Source organism: Dioscorea cayenensis, chromosome 11 (genome assembly GCF_009730915.1).
Source record: "Dioscorea cayenensis subsp. rotundata cultivar TDr96_F1 chromosome 11, TDr96_F1_v2_PseudoChromosome.rev07_lg8_w22 25.fasta, whole genome shotgun sequence".
NCBI classification, from domain to species: Eukaryota; Viridiplantae; Streptophyta; class Magnoliopsida; order Dioscoreales; family Dioscoreaceae; genus Dioscorea; species Dioscorea cayenensis.
The window spans coordinates 2,446,924-2,462,520 of record NC_052481.1 but is presented as its reverse complement, the minus strand read 5'-3'; the positions used below and the strand labels follow the sequence as shown (position 1 = coordinate 2,462,520).

The 15,597-nt window shown below is 38.0% G+C and overlaps 1 protein-coding gene across 1 annotated transcript; it reads right to left on the bottom strand.

The window, feature by feature from the left end:
* Positions 1–576: 576 nt before the first annotated feature.
* LOC120272036 (zinc finger CCCH domain-containing protein 19) lies at positions 577–15,338 on the bottom strand. The gene is made up of 11 exons (XM_039278755.1): positions 13,438–15,338; positions 13,269–13,348; positions 12,283–12,470; positions 8,849–9,767; positions 8,600–8,727; positions 4,799–4,858; positions 4,659–4,709; positions 4,474–4,544; positions 3,550–3,698; positions 1,769–3,438; positions 577–1,660 (listed from the first exon to the last, which is right to left on the bottom strand). Exons 1-11 carry the CDS (start codon positions 15,231–15,233, stop codon positions 716–718), a joined length of 6,057 nt encoding a protein of 2,018 aa, XP_039134689.1. The 5' UTR covers positions 15,234–15,338; the 3' UTR covers positions 577–715.
* Between the last annotated feature and the right edge of the window lie 259 nt (positions 15,339–15,597).

Below are 15,597 nucleotides of genomic sequence, written 5' to 3'. Positions count from 1 at the left end.
CCTTTAAAATTTTATATATTTATATGTACATGCTGTCACAAATTTATATTTTTTATGTAATGTCCCTGTAACTCTCATTCAAAGTACAAAAGTCCAGATGAAATTTCTAAGAAATAAATACCACTTGATGTGTGAAGTTCACATCCATCAACAACAAACACGGTTAAATCCCTTAAACAAATAGTTTCAAGTTCAAAACAAACACAATAAAGTCACTTAAATAATTGGAAGTTCAAATCTTTGTACATACCAAAAAATATCTTTTTGAGAAAAATCGACCCCTTAAAAACTCTTAATAAAAAAAAAACAAAAAAAATGCAATTTCTTTATCAAACTCCACACAATGTTTTTTTTATCAAACTCCACAAACGCCAGTTTTTTAATTTGAAAAACAACACAAACCGCACAAATGCTCATGCTTATTTCTAAACATGTGAGACATATATTGGAGGATATATATATATATAATGATGCTTTAAAATCTAAGCATACATCTAGTTAGATTACAACTGAAGAAGTAAAAATTAGAAGGCCTCCAACCTCCTTGCAACCTCATTGCAACAAATTAAGAAAAACTTTTTAGAGCACCTGCGTAGCATGAGTACTTCATCTTCATGAAACAAGATTACCTCAAAGTTACACCTAATGAAATAAGCAACATACTGTACATGATACTGAAATGCTACTCATTTAAACAAATGCAAAACGGGACCTATCATGAATGAAAATAGTTGCAGTTAGCCCCCTTCTTGCAATGCCCGTTCTCATGGAATCGGCAGACGCCTGCTCTCTGTCCTCTAGCGGGAGCTCGAGATCCTCCACCGCCAGAGTGTGACCGGCTCCATGATTGTCTTCCACCACCACCACCACCACCATGCCCGGAGTCATTGTTCTGGAAACCCCGGTCGCCCTGCCCAGAATGACCATCTCCGCCCTGTTTCTGCTGCATGCTCCAGCTTGAGCTACCAGATGAAGGATCCCACGTTTGGTTCGTACCCAAACTTGCATTTGCATTTGCATTTGCATTTGCATTTGCATTTGTGTTTCCCTGGCCAGTTGTTCCCCAACTGGGGTTTTGATTTGTGTTTGCCGGAGTTGGTGTTCCCCAACCGGATTGGGGATTCGGATATCCTTGAGTCGGCATCATCGTAGTAACTCCTTGTGTTAGTGTGCCCAAACCAGTATTAGCAATCATAGTTCCTTGAGGCAATGATCCCCAAGCCAAATTGGCATTGGTATTTACCTGTGTTGGTGTTGACCAACCCACATTCATGTTTGAATTGCCTTGGGCAGGTATTCCCCAAGCCATATTGACATTGTTCTGCGGTACCATTCCCCAACCGGGGTTTAGACTTCCTTGAACCATTGCTCCGACATTACCAGTTCCCTGTGCTTGCCCCATGTTTGCATTTAAATTTGGTGTCGGCACTGACCAACCTGTGTTCTGGACGTCTTTCACTGATGGCTGTGCGGTTTCATTAGACGCATTTGCTGTCAATTGAGAAGTTGTCAGCATCTTAGAACCATCAGAAGTTGCATATTGACTAATTTGATTGTTGCTCCTGGTGGTTGAGTTAATGCCAGAACCCCATCCAGAAGGAGCTGTGGTTGGAGTGGGAGATGGCATTGACCACTCACCACTCTTCATATCAGGGTGTACCTGAAAATTACCAGAATTGGGAGGTTCAGGACCAGAGGAACTTCATTCTTGTCAAACTTTGTTTAACGGAAAAAAAATGGGTGTCAAGTCTTGTGATTCAGGCCTTACCTGGGGGACTGTAGAAACTTCTGATCTATGAGATGAAGCAGAGTCCAGAGCATTGGTTTCAGCTTTAATCCTAGCATCTGCAGATACATTGTGAACTACATTGGCGCAGCTTTCAGTTAAACTATCAGATCTTGATGGCAAGTTACCACCTTCAGAAAACAAGCCATAAACAGAATCTGATCTTCCACCATCTTGAGGTATCATTTGCCTTCCATTCAGGGAAGTTTGCTGACTGTATTCAGAGCTCAAAATGTCATCTGCAGTTTGTTCAGATTTTGGAGTCGGGCTCGGACAATCACTTTCAAAGAACTGATTCCTTCCACAGATCTCCCTTGAGCTGGGTCCAGAAAATACTATTGGATTTTTTACAGGGGACATGTTATCTGCAGGGAGTGGCTCAGAGTTTAACTGGCTCCTCAAAACACCTGCCACATCAAGTGGGCTTACCTGTGGATGGGATGCCTGGAAATCAGACAAAGATGTAATAGGAAGTGAAACCAAACTCCGCCCAACTTCAGTTTCCTTCGGTGCACTAGAAAGACTGCTTAAACCCCATCCTGCAGCAGCATCAGGAGTGGTACCCCAGCCAGTATTCATCAAATGTTGAACTGAAACAGCAGAACTATTTAGAGCAGCTTGAGACCCAGTCCACACCATGCTGGTTGCTTGAGGAGTGGGAGTTGGAAGGCTAGAAGGATCATTTCCCCATGGTTTGGAAGCGTCAAATGTTGCTTGGGCTTTCTGTTCTCCAGTAGGTCTGTTCGAACTCCATGAATTTCTATGACCCATCTGTTCTCCAGCATTTCCTCCAGGAACACCTCTCTCTTGATAGGACGATGAGCGAGAAGAATTCCCAGAAAGTGAAGCTAACGATTTTGGGCTATCATGACCTTGAACTTGCCTGGACAAAGCACTGGTATTCACTAAAGCTTCTCTGCTAGAAGGCGACCATATAGTTGGCTGTGAAGCCCACTTATCAGCTTTTGCCATTTCGAGATTACCAGTAGCCAGGGGGCTCACATCATTTGGAGTTCTTAAGTTTCTTCCAGTCTGTCTGTTGTCAGTCCATAAAGAAGCAGAATTTCCCCTATTTTCTGTCACAGAAGTTACCCTTCCTGACTGAGAAAAGACACTAAGTTGAGGCTCATGAGGCGGTGGATCTTTAAGAAACTTTCCATTCATGGCATCTGACAACAATATGGAGTCATCCTGCTTCTCAGATGTCTTCCATATCCTCAATTTTTCAGGGAAATATCCAGTTGTACTCCATTTTCTCAGCTGAGCCATTGAAAAGGGCCCTTGTATTTTGCCTGATGGATCTTTGTAGTGCCATATCTTTTCAGTTTCATTGACAACAGGTTGAATCACCATCCCAGTGGGTAAAGATGCCGGCATAGTTTCACTGGGAATATCAGATGATTGTCCTGGTTTTTTCCCAAGTTGGTTCCAAACACCAGTCTCCAAATTGGCCGGGGTGGATTGCACATTTAGTTGGCTCACGTCTTTCCTTTGAGACTCAACTCTGTCCCGAGAACCTGCTGCTTGTTCAGAGCTGGTCTCTAATACTTTGCGCTCATTCCAGGTACTGCTTGAAGAACCTCCTTTTCCTAAATAGCCAGCCTCCCTTGCTTTTCTCAGAGATGAGGACTCCCTTGACCTCAAATATGTGTCTGAAAGCATTGTGCAAAGTTTTCAATAGATTGTGTTAGACCTGATGCCAAAGAAAAAAAAAAGGATGGAAGACTTGAAAATGAATTCAAACATAAGTCCACAATGGAAACCTCGTCTCTTATCATCTGGTTCTTCCTCAGCAGATTCATAACCTGGGTCCATATGTGGGTCAGAATGTATATCAGGGACATCATTTTGCCTTCTCATTCGCTCCTCAGGGGTATTCAGAAGCTGCAGCTTTTCTACACATTCCCTAAGTGTAAGTCAGAGTTAAGAATAACAAGATGAGTGCTTTGATAAGCTCATCCCTAATGGAATGTGGTGCGCACAAACAAATACCATGAAGAGTACATAAAATCATAAAAAGGATTGGATTATCAAAACATGATGGTGATTAGAAGAAAACATGATGGGACTTCAAAGACCAGTGACTTTTCAAGGAAGTCTCACCAACATGATCCAACACTGGTTTCGTGCAAACTCCTATATAGTAACACACTCTACAGTAGGTCTTTCTTTAATGGTTGAAGCATTTTAGAATCCATAATTAAGTGTTCCAAAACCATCAATCAGCAAGCATAAAGCTACTAAAAATAAAAAAACTTCAGGTATGAAGTTGGTAGTCTTAAAAAGTTTATGATACCAAAACTCTATTTACAATGAAATGACTAAAGAGATATTAACACCAATTAATTAATTAATTAATTCAGAATTAAAAAAAAAAACCTTTTATGTCTAATCACTGTTTTGTCATAACAGATCTAAATGGCAGCAAGACGGAAACATTGCATAGAGTAATGATGGTACTACAATAGTCAATTGAAAGATGACAACAACAAAGACAACAACAAAGAGTGAATAACAAGAGTGTGTGTGTGTGTGTTTGTGTGTGCACCCATTCATGCTCACATGTGACCATGTATAAGTTCATGCAAGTCATGAAGTACTCAAGAAAATGAAGTCGAGAAGGCAATAAAAAAAACCATCGTTGAGGAAAGAAATACAACTCAAAAACTCATTTAAGTCAAGGATATTCTTTTCGGCGGCCTTTTTCACTTGCACGGTCACGAAGATGACCTAGTCGTGACTTCTCATTTTCCAACCACTGCAGAGAAGTACGATATAGCATTAGCAAATTAGAATTGTCACATTATCCAAGACAGGACATGAAATCCAAGCTCCTCCAAAGGAACGAATAGAAAATTTCATGGGTACTAACATCATTGACTCGCACAGTCTGAAGAGCTCTAGCTTTCTCCTGAACATCTCCCTGTAAAGATTAAAAGCAAAGTACCACTGAGGTATTCAATTACAATAAACAAGGTTGCCATTTAAAAGTTGAAGCAAAAATGCTTTTACCACTGTCAGACGACCAATCAATTCACATTTTATGCTCTGTCGTAAGCGCTTGCATTCCTCCTGAAAACACAAGGGTTACTCAGATTATTTACAAATTTTAAATAGCTCAGATATATTGAAATTCTACCAATACTGTAACAACAGTAGACACAGCAGTAGCCTTCACTTGGTCCAGAAAGAACCCCAAGCTTGTTTTCTACCACCACCACCTTGTTCTTAGCATAATCATTAGTCAAAAATCCATAAAGACGAAAATTGGCAACTCAGTGCAAGTGTTGTCATAAAAAAGTTTCAGAATAGCTTGAAACAACAAGTTATCAACTTCTAGAAATTTAATTTCTCCATGTGCAACTTCTAGGGATGTTTCTGTAAAGCCTCCTAAGAACAAACACCATCGTTAAAATTAGGAAAAAATAAAAATAAAAAAATAAAAAAACCCTGTGGTTTCCCAGTTTTGCAAAAAAGGGACAAAGGTTTTTTTTTGTTTTGTTTTTAAACTATGTGATTTCTTCAGCTAGCAAAAAAGGGAAAAACCGTTAACAAGCCCTTAACCGTGTTAACTCACAAGGGCAAAATGATCACTTTATTATAAAAAAAAACGCCACGTTGCAAAAAAGACATGATTTTCAGCATGATTTTGTTTGGGTTTTGGAATTTAAGTTTTTTTTTTATTAGAATTTTAGGAGAGATTAATAGATTTCAAAAATTTTTATGCCAAATGGGACTGCTTTTAAATAAATTGATCATTTTGCCCTTGTGAGTTAATATCGTTTAAGGCTTGTTAACAATTTTCCTTTTTTTTTGTTAGCTGGAGAAACCACATAGTTTAAAAATGAAAAAAACAAACCTCTGTCCTCATTTTTGCAAAACTAAGAAATCACAAGGTTTTTTTTTTTTTTTAAATTTTCTAATAAAATTATTTCCCACATTTTTAGACCTAAAAATCTCAAAACTCATTTTCTGATCAATGGTGTTGATTCATGCTCAAATTCACAGTTCCAAACCAATCAGTTAGTTCAAAATATTGAGTAGAGTTGGCCATGCATCACAATGTGCCATTTAGATGCAAGTTTACAGGGTGGGTGGCACGTCAACAATAATTAATCACTAGAATAATAGATATAGCAGTTCAAAGTCAACGGCTTTACTAAATTAACAATTGAAAATAATGGTTCCCTAACCACCAAGATAGAAGCAGATAGAATTAAATGTGTCAAAAGCTGTGTCACATGAAACAAGTTGTAACACAAGTTTCCGGAAAAGAGGCAAGATTTATGAAAGGATTAAATACAAGATTTGTTAGGAGAGAAATCAACTAGAGGGAGAAAGCAACGAAAGCCAATCCGAACTAAGTCAAGACAATTTTCAACTCATAAATTAAAAAATATAACAAACAAGTGAGACCATTGTGAATACTAAATATTAATGGCAATACAATTAAAAGCAGTACTTTAGACATATTCATTAAAGATTCAACAGGATAGCAAAAAGAGAGTAATATTAATAAAAAAATTAGTCCTTTATATACAAAATGGATAAATGCAACCCCATTTTCAATGGGTGCAAAGTTACTTAGAATTGAAAGGTAAATTACATAATTCCTATTCAACAATATTCATAAAAAAGATATATATTGGGGGTTATAAATGCAACATATTCATAAAGCAAAGTATCGTAATCCTTATATAGATAAACTGTGATTAAAAATAAATAAATAAACTTAAGAAAAAAGTATTCATGCTATATTAGGAGCAACAATGATTAAGTGTTAAGCACAACTTCAGATAATCCAGACATAAATTGAGAACCTACTAATACACCTGTACACAAGTGTCAGATCATTTAAGCTGGTGGAAGACACATGCACAAAGGAAAAACACAACAACAAACCGTTAATTCCAATTATTTGAGGTCGGCTACATGAACATTCAATTTCATGTTGCTCTATCTAGAGCCAAAAGACTAAATAAATCAAGCTTAGATATATTATTTCGTAAACTTTCTGCTAAAACCTTTTTAGGTTTACCTCTTCCTTTACAACCCTTCATCTAAAGAGCACTATCTAAGAACATGTCCATATCAACTTAATCGATTTTTTCTTAACTTGTCAATAATAGAGGCCACACCAAATATATTTTAAATAAATTCATTCCTTAATCAATATTTCCTAATAATGCCTAATATTGATCTCAACATTCTTATCTCAACCACGCTCATCCTTTGAGTATGTTATTTCTTAACCGCCTAGCTTTCTAATCCATACATCATAGTTGGCCTAACAATTGTTCTTTAAAATTACCTTTTAATCTAAGAGGTATTCTAAGACCACATATAACTCCAGAAACTCTCCTTCATTTTACCTAACCTTCATTAATCCTATTTGGGATATCTTCTACCCGTTCCTCATCACCTTAGGTAGCAAAAACTTCTGCTTCTACCAATCACAGTATCATCCATACTGATTCCTCCCTCATTTCTACTCACCTTATTATTGAAATAACATTTCAAACATTCCGCCTTTACCTACTTAAAAACCTTTTAACTTCAAAAGTGTTTCTCCATATCCCCACCTTTAAATTGACATCTTCCCAAATTTCATCATCTAAGGCCACATCATCAACAAAATAAAAACATACACCAAGGGACCTTTTTCTTGAATATACTTCGTTCATCCACAACTAAAGCAAAAACGGTAATAACTTAATGCAAAACCTTGATGCAGACCAATAGTAATGAAAAACTCTCTTGTCTCCCCCTTTACGGTTTTAATGCAAGTAACAAAACTACCATATATATATATATATATATATCTTTTTTAAGGTCTATGTACCTAGTAGTAACTTCTTTCTTCCCACAACCCACCAAAGGACCTTCCTAGGTACCCCATCATATTCTTTTTCTAGATCAACAAAGATCATGCATCTCATCTCTATACTTTTCCATCAACTATCTTAATATAAAAATTGCTTCTATAGTTAACCTTCTAGGCACAAAACCAAATTTATTTAAAAAAATACTTGTTGCATGACACAAGCTTTGCTCAATCACTCTCTCTCCTATAGCTTCATAGTATAACTCATAAATTTAATTACACAATAGTTATTATAACACTAAATCTTACCTTTATTCTTGTGAGTCATTTGTTTTCACAAATACAATATTTTCATAGAACTAATTAACATTGATTTATCATCTTCTAATCAAGAATGGGTTGTAGAAAATTTTCTTGTTTTATTACTATAACTAAATGCAGTAATCTAACAATGTTCTACTCAACTATATGAATATTTACTAATTAGCTGCTCATTAAGTTGTAACCAGTAAGAAATGTGTTGCCCAAGTGATCTTGCTGCAAGCCCATGCAAATGAAAACAATGCTAAAAAGAGATATCTAAGAGATATGACCTAAGTAACAGCATAAGAGGCAAAAATTAAAACATAATACGGCTGCAGAATTCAGTAAGGTATTTAGGTGAATAATAAAAGAAGCCCCAGCCATGTATGAGAGCAGTTCATTATAAGGTTGGAGCATAAATATAACTCAAAATTTAGAGCATAGTGTAACTATTAAAACCAAACATAGGTAGAATAAGCAAATGGCTTGTGAACAAAATGAAGGTGTTTATAGGGTGAAAAGGGATAACGTTAGAAACAGAATATAAACTTTTAAGAATACACATATTTTATGTAGTCATAGACTCATAGATAATCAAAAAGAGAACGCAAAGGCTGTAAAGACATTTATGTAGCTGTATAAATTTTACTTGAAAAGAAAAACAAAGCAATCAATGTAATAAATACCTCAGTGAAATCCTGATTGGAGATAACATCAATAGTTACAACCTCTGTCTTGTCTAAATTTAATATCTCTAACATGATGTCTGTCATCTTCTTCCCAGTTTTATATTTTTCTCCTGCCATCCGTGTGCCTGATGAGAAGGAGCACAAACTACTTGATTAAAGAAATATAATAAAAATAAAAATAAAATATAAAAAAAGACAAAATTTTGCTTCTCTGAAGGAAAGGACATTGTGAAGAAAAAAACTTACCAACAACCTGAACTAGACGATACATATCTTGTTTCTGACTTGCTCCTGAAATCCTAATTCTTACAAAACATCCAATAACTTTCTCACTGAACTCAGCATCATCAATCAAATCTTCCATTAGATTACGCTTCAGGTACATCAAACTAATGTTGTGAACATCTATTGCAGCATAATCATCTAGATTGGTCTGAGGTTCCTTCTCATCAGTTCTTTTACGAGCTTTTCGTCTCTTATCAAAGCTCAATCTTGTTGACGCATCACTGTTTCCATCAGCATCCACTGGGCTTGAATCAGGGTCTACAACACCTCCTTGACTATCATCTGTTACAGGTTGTGCGACCTCTTTCATAAGAAAATGAGATTCTAAAAGCTTCAGCATCTCAAAATGGCCAACTCTTGGTTTACCAAACAGACTTTGAAGCCTTGCATCACAAATGATCTGACTTTTTCTACGAGGATCACGAAGGTTATTTTGTTTGATATATTCAAGTAAAAGAGCCTGAACATCAAACTGGGATAGCAAAGATTTGTCACCACCTTTCATGTGTGCAACAAATTCTAGAAGCTCATTTGAAGCCCAATCAGTGTCGTCAGGATGTGCCATCTCTTCCCTAAAAGTTCCTCCTGTCGGAGTATCATTCTTAGCAGTGTTTCGTGAGCCTTTTTTTAACTTCTTTCTCGAGGAATTGCTAACTTGGCGGCGTTCAGAAGAGCTATCTGAACTGCCAACCTGGTCAGCATTCGCATCATACAATTCTTCAGAGGATTCATCATTACCAACAGTAACATTAGATTCCTTCCTTGGAGTTTTAGCTCCATTCAATTCTTCAAGTGTCAATGATAATTTTCCCTTCAAATCCAACCAATAGTCCTTAAACAAGAACTCCCAACTGGTTTTATCATCAAAATCTACTGCAGACTGCACAAGAACAAAAATCAGCAATGTTAGACAGAACTCATTGCAAGAACACAAAATAGAAAAAAGATCATGCTGGCCTTTCAAAGCAAGACCACAGCTTGTCAAGAAAATGAAATCTATACAGCAACATAGGAGATGGATATCTGTGAGCAAGCATAAATCAATCATAAATTACTCCATAAGAACCACAAGAGTATCAATTATTTAAAAGCATATATCTGATTCCTAATCAAGGTCACCAAGACCTCAAAAATTGAAAAACTCCTAATGTTGATCACTATATAATCTACCAAACTAGAACTTCCAACACTTTGTAAGGAATTCAAGTGAACACTGATGATTGCACAATCTCCTCAGAATTTCTACTGCATTTTGACCAAAATAGGCACACAAATCCATTAAACATGGGAGAAAAGTCATCAGTCAAAAAGGCTCTCCCACAACCACTTCTACTTCACACAAGCATATGAAGCTGACTAGCCCCAGAGCAATAACTTCCAGGAAATACGTATCGTAAAAGATCAAAAAATTGATAATCTTGTTTGCACGGCATCACTGTCTATTGCAAAACACATAATGCCAGGAGGTGTTTATGATGATTGCCAATCAAGCTGAGCATGTGCAAAACTAGCAATTTTAGTGGAAAGAAGTCAGTACATAAAACTTCATTCAATATCAGTGATGCATCAGGAGAGAACCAAAAAAACCTATAAAACCTAGAAAATATTGAAGTCCATGCAAATCAAAGATTTGTTGCCCAACAAAAGAAAGATAAAAGGAAACAGTCTGTAGGTTCACTGAATTGGCAATTGGTTATGCCATCTTACCTACTCTATTACAATCATATGAACAAAGCCTGGAAGCAGAAAATAATAGATAGCACAAACATAAAATGTAGTTTTGACAAATACTTTTAGGAACTTCAATTCATGATTATTCACCCCCTAAAAGGCTTTAAGACAAGTGTGACTCTTCTTATATATGCCGATCAAAAGAAAAACCATACATAATTTTAAAAAACGAACTCCAGTCTAAAGTTATGCATTTAAAAACCTCAAATTCATCTATTTAAAATTAGGTGTTCATTGTAAAAAACAACAAATAACATGAAAATTAGATGCTTCAAATTAAACACAAAAAACTGTGAAGCGTAAGAACAACTTAGTTTCAGCATTTTTAAACATAAGAAATCTATGGCATGTCTAATACATAGTATGCGGATCCTACTGAACAAAGTGTATTGGCCATCACATTGTAGAATCCAAATCCTTAAAAGTATTATCAGATGCATATATGGTTCATCAGACACATTTACATCCTAATTAAGTCTGAACTCCAAAGTTTTATGGCCATATAGATCAAATATTATCCATTCATAGATCATCTAGTCCAAATCTGTTTGTGTAATTGGGCTTTCTACTATACCAAAGAAAACAGATTCTCCACTTATCTTAGACTTTGTAAAGATCCTCTTAACATAAAAGGTGTTGTCTTTAAGTTAAGATTTTTTTTCATTTTCTTTACCTTTCTCAATTGCTTGAAACACAGGTGGCAAAAACCAATAAGAATTTGAAAGCAGGCATCAAGCTTTCCTTCTTGAAGTTGTAATTTTATGTAGATATGTTCCTTCTTAACATTGTAATTTTATGTAGATATGTTCTCGTTCTTTCAATTCCTCATTATGAGAAAAGTTTCAAGAAGCAAGGTTTACAATGACTCCAAAGGTTCTACATGTGAGAAATTCCATTATTATCAAAGAGGAAAAATCTGAGCCATCAACGCAGGCGGTGAATCTAAAAGAGAGGTGATACATGGACAATAATTCCACAACCCATTGGCATGCTAAGCAGAATTTGAATCCTCAAATAATATAAGAGAAGCCAAACCTTATCATATTTAACCAACGACATCAAATACTCCAAAAGTTTCCAATGATACTTCACAGCAAGAATCACAATACTCAAATCTCACATATATAAATATCCATCCAACATGTGTTAAGATAACCATATGCAATCCTTTTCATTTTTTTTAAATCTAAGCAGCATATTTTGAAATGATAGAGCAAATTGGCAAGAATTTAGTTCTTCAAACTCTTCTGCCTTGTTTGCATGTTTTCAATGCCCTTACAGTCATTGATCTAAGCTCATCACTACCCAAAGGAAGCTCCTTGGCTCAACAACAATAAACTACTTTATTTTCCTATAGATGCAAAAGTAGCCAAAAAGGCCTTGCAGTGTCGTGACTGTATACAAAAAGTTTCAACAAAATAAAAACGCAGAATCTGAAGATTTTGGAGCAGTGCTTACAGATAACAATTAGCCCCACCAAACACGATAGAACTAAAAAAACCTGATAGTATGTATAGCAATTTCAGTTTGATAATGGCAAAACAATTATGCCATTTGCTAAAACCCACATTATTTACCACATGCATTCATGAAAAGCTGCATCACTTCAAATGATAACGCCACTTAAGAATGTAATGTTAAGTAAGAGCTTGAACAAGGCACACCATTGTCTGGTTTGCATGTTGATTTGTTTCAATCAGCATCACAGTGCTCATACACGTCGGGCACAAGCCTTTATTCCCTCTGATGCATACAAACGCAGATTCTTTAGCGCATCCTTTGCACAAGGAATATGTACAAGTATAACACATATAGCTGGCAGTCTTCTCACAGATGCTACATATATGCCAACCTGAGAAGCATTAGTTAACAGATCCTCAAGTTAAAAAGGGTATTGTTCCAAAAGATCTTTGATAATCAAGTGCTCCATCAATACAAAAGCAAGTTATATTAACATAATGATATGTCATGTTCAGCTCAGCATACAAAAATCCTATATTTTCCTAAAAGGTTGCCATAATTACCAAATTTCTGAAGAAAAAAATAATGGCTTCAACCCTGAACAAATCACAGATTAACAGCATATCTATGGTTAGATCCATAATGAACAGTCTTTAAGAGTGAAAGTAAACCCATGATTATCATGGGAAAATGCTGAAGTCGCCACACAGATGCCTCAAGGAAAAGGCAGGTCCACTTAAGCTGTTCAGCATGAGGAATGGAGCCCAAAGAAAATATTTATAAGCACCAGTTTTAGCTTTTTAGAGTTATGGTGGCATCCATATGATCCACATTAAATTAAATCAAGCAAGTAAATGGAAGGACATCCCAAGGGTATTTTTAAAGTTTAAATTCAAAGTCTGTTTATTATGGATCAATGGTTACATCTAATTTCCTGAGGAATAAGATTATAGCTTAAACAATTATACAAGACTTCAATTAAGATGAAAAATAATATCTATATGCACTGTCTTTTTCCAAAACAATATGGAAATAATACCCTAATCACAGCATACTTTAGAAAGACTATGGCCAGGAATTAATTAAAGCAACCAATTCTTGGCACACAAACAGCCCAAAGATCCATTGGCAACTTGCATAACAAATCCAACTTAGAAAACAGAAGTGATTTTCAAGAGTCAAAACATACCACAGTTCCACCGGCCTTTTGAGCGGAAGAATGCCTCATCTCTATTGACACAAGAAGGGTGATACACCTTTGGGCAACCCCTGTTATTAGGAAACAACAATAACAAGCAGGTGAAAATTAATGGAAGCAACAAAATCATAAAATCAAAATGAAGAAGAATGTAATTCACCTCCTATCACAAACCACGAGGTTGCCCCCATCAAAGCATATGAAACAGACATCTTCCTCCGCTTTCCTCTTGGAAAGGCTCCTGGTTGACTGAGTTTTTGGTGGCCGGCCACGCTTACGCTTCCCTGCACCCTTTTTAGCACTCACCGCTGGGGGCTCTGCATCCTCCCCAATCATGGTATCTGCAAAGGGTTCAACATCCTCTACCATGAAATCCCCTAAAGATGGTGCTGCTACCTCCAACATGGAATCCTCCAAGGGTGCTGCTGCCCCTTCTACCATGGAATCTTCCAAGGTGGTTGCTGCCTCCTCCAACCTGGAACTTATCAAGGGTTCTACCGCCTTCTCTGTTATGGGATCCATCAACGGTTCTGCTGCCTCCTCCTCCATGGAATCCATCAAAGGTTCCTCTGCCTCCTCCTCCACGGAATCCATCAAGGAATCCGCTGCCTCCACCACAGAATCCATCAAGGGCTCGGCTGCCATCTCCACCACGGAATCCATCAAGGGCTCTGCTACCTCCTCCGCAACAGAATCTGTTGAGGGTGGTTCTGCTGCCACCTCCCCAACAGAATCCATCAAGGGCTCTGTTGCCTCCATAATGGAATCCATCGAGGGTGGTTCTGCTGCCCCATCCCCAACGGAATCCATCAAGGGCTCTGTTGCCTCCATAACAGAATCCATCGAGGGTGGTTCTGCTGCCCCATCCCCAACGGAATCCATCAAGGGCTCTGTTGCCCCCACAATGGAATCCATCGAGGGTGGTTCTGCTGCCTCTTCTGCAACAGAATCCATCATGAGTGGTTCTGCAGTCTCCTCCGCAGCAGAATCCATGAAAGGCTCCACTGCTTCCTTTGCCACAGAATTCATCAAAGGTTCGGCAGCTACCTCCACCGTGGAATCCATCACGGTTTCTGCTTCCTCCTCTGTCTTATACTCCACCGAAGGTTCTTCTGCCACCTCTTCCACAACATCTTCAACCTCCTCTTCCACAGCATTTGACAAAGGTTCTGCTACCTCCTCTTCCACAGAATCCAACAAAGGTTCTGCTGTCTCCTTCACAGCATCTGCCACAGGTTCTGTTGCCCCTGCCAACAATTCAGTTCCCTCCGCCATCACACCATTCATAGAGGACTTCTCCTGTCCTCCCATGGCATCCACTGAAGGCTCCATCTCGACATTTTCTAGAGACTGACAATCTTCACCCTTCAGAGCACCTCCTAAGGGATCTGACTTCTCTGTTTCATCCTTTGTCACGGCATCTGCCAAAGGATCCCTTTTATCCTCCCCCACCTTATCCACTAAGGCTTCAATCCTCTCCTCTCCAACCATATCCTCTAAAGGCTTGATCCACCCCTTTTCCAAAGTTTCAGTCGAAGCACCCACCAAAGGCTCCGTCTCCTCCCCGCCATCCAGCGCCGGCACAGATACCACCACCGCGGAATCACCAGCTGATGATTTCCTCCCCTCCACCAGCCCGTCCAAGGGCCGCGCCTCTTTCTCCCTCACAACATCGACCAACGGACCCATCTCCTCCTCCCAGACATCCATCAAAGACTTCCCATCCTCCAACGCATCACCCACCAAAGGCTCCACCTTTTCCGCCGCATCACCTCCAAAAACCTCCTCCGGCTCAGAAGCCCGAGCTCCATCCTCTCCAACAAACACCGGATCTATCAACGAAGGCGAACCCATCAACAGCGAAGGCACCACATCAACTGCTCCTCCAACATCCCCATCCTGATGGGGATTAGGGTTTGGGATCCCGGAGATCCCCTCCTCCTCCTCTTGATCCATGGATTCGAAGAGAAACCGGCAACTCCTTAGGGTTTGAGCAAAACCCTAGTTTCAATAGAGAGCGTCGCGAGGGATCGATGCCTGCGAGGGAGGAATAAACGATGAAGGAAATAGGGAGTGCTCTATTTATAATTTGGATTGCTTTGCTATTTCTTGTTTTCTCGAGGACTAAAGTGATTAAAAAATAAATAAATAAATTATTATAAAAAAAAATGAACGGCGTCGTGGAAGGGTAGCGGTGCGAACATGTGAGGCGCACGTGATAATAAATTAAATAAAATTTATATATATATATATATATAACTTGGCCAATTGGTATTTTAAAACAATATAATTGAAAAATAAATGGAAAATATTTTTTATG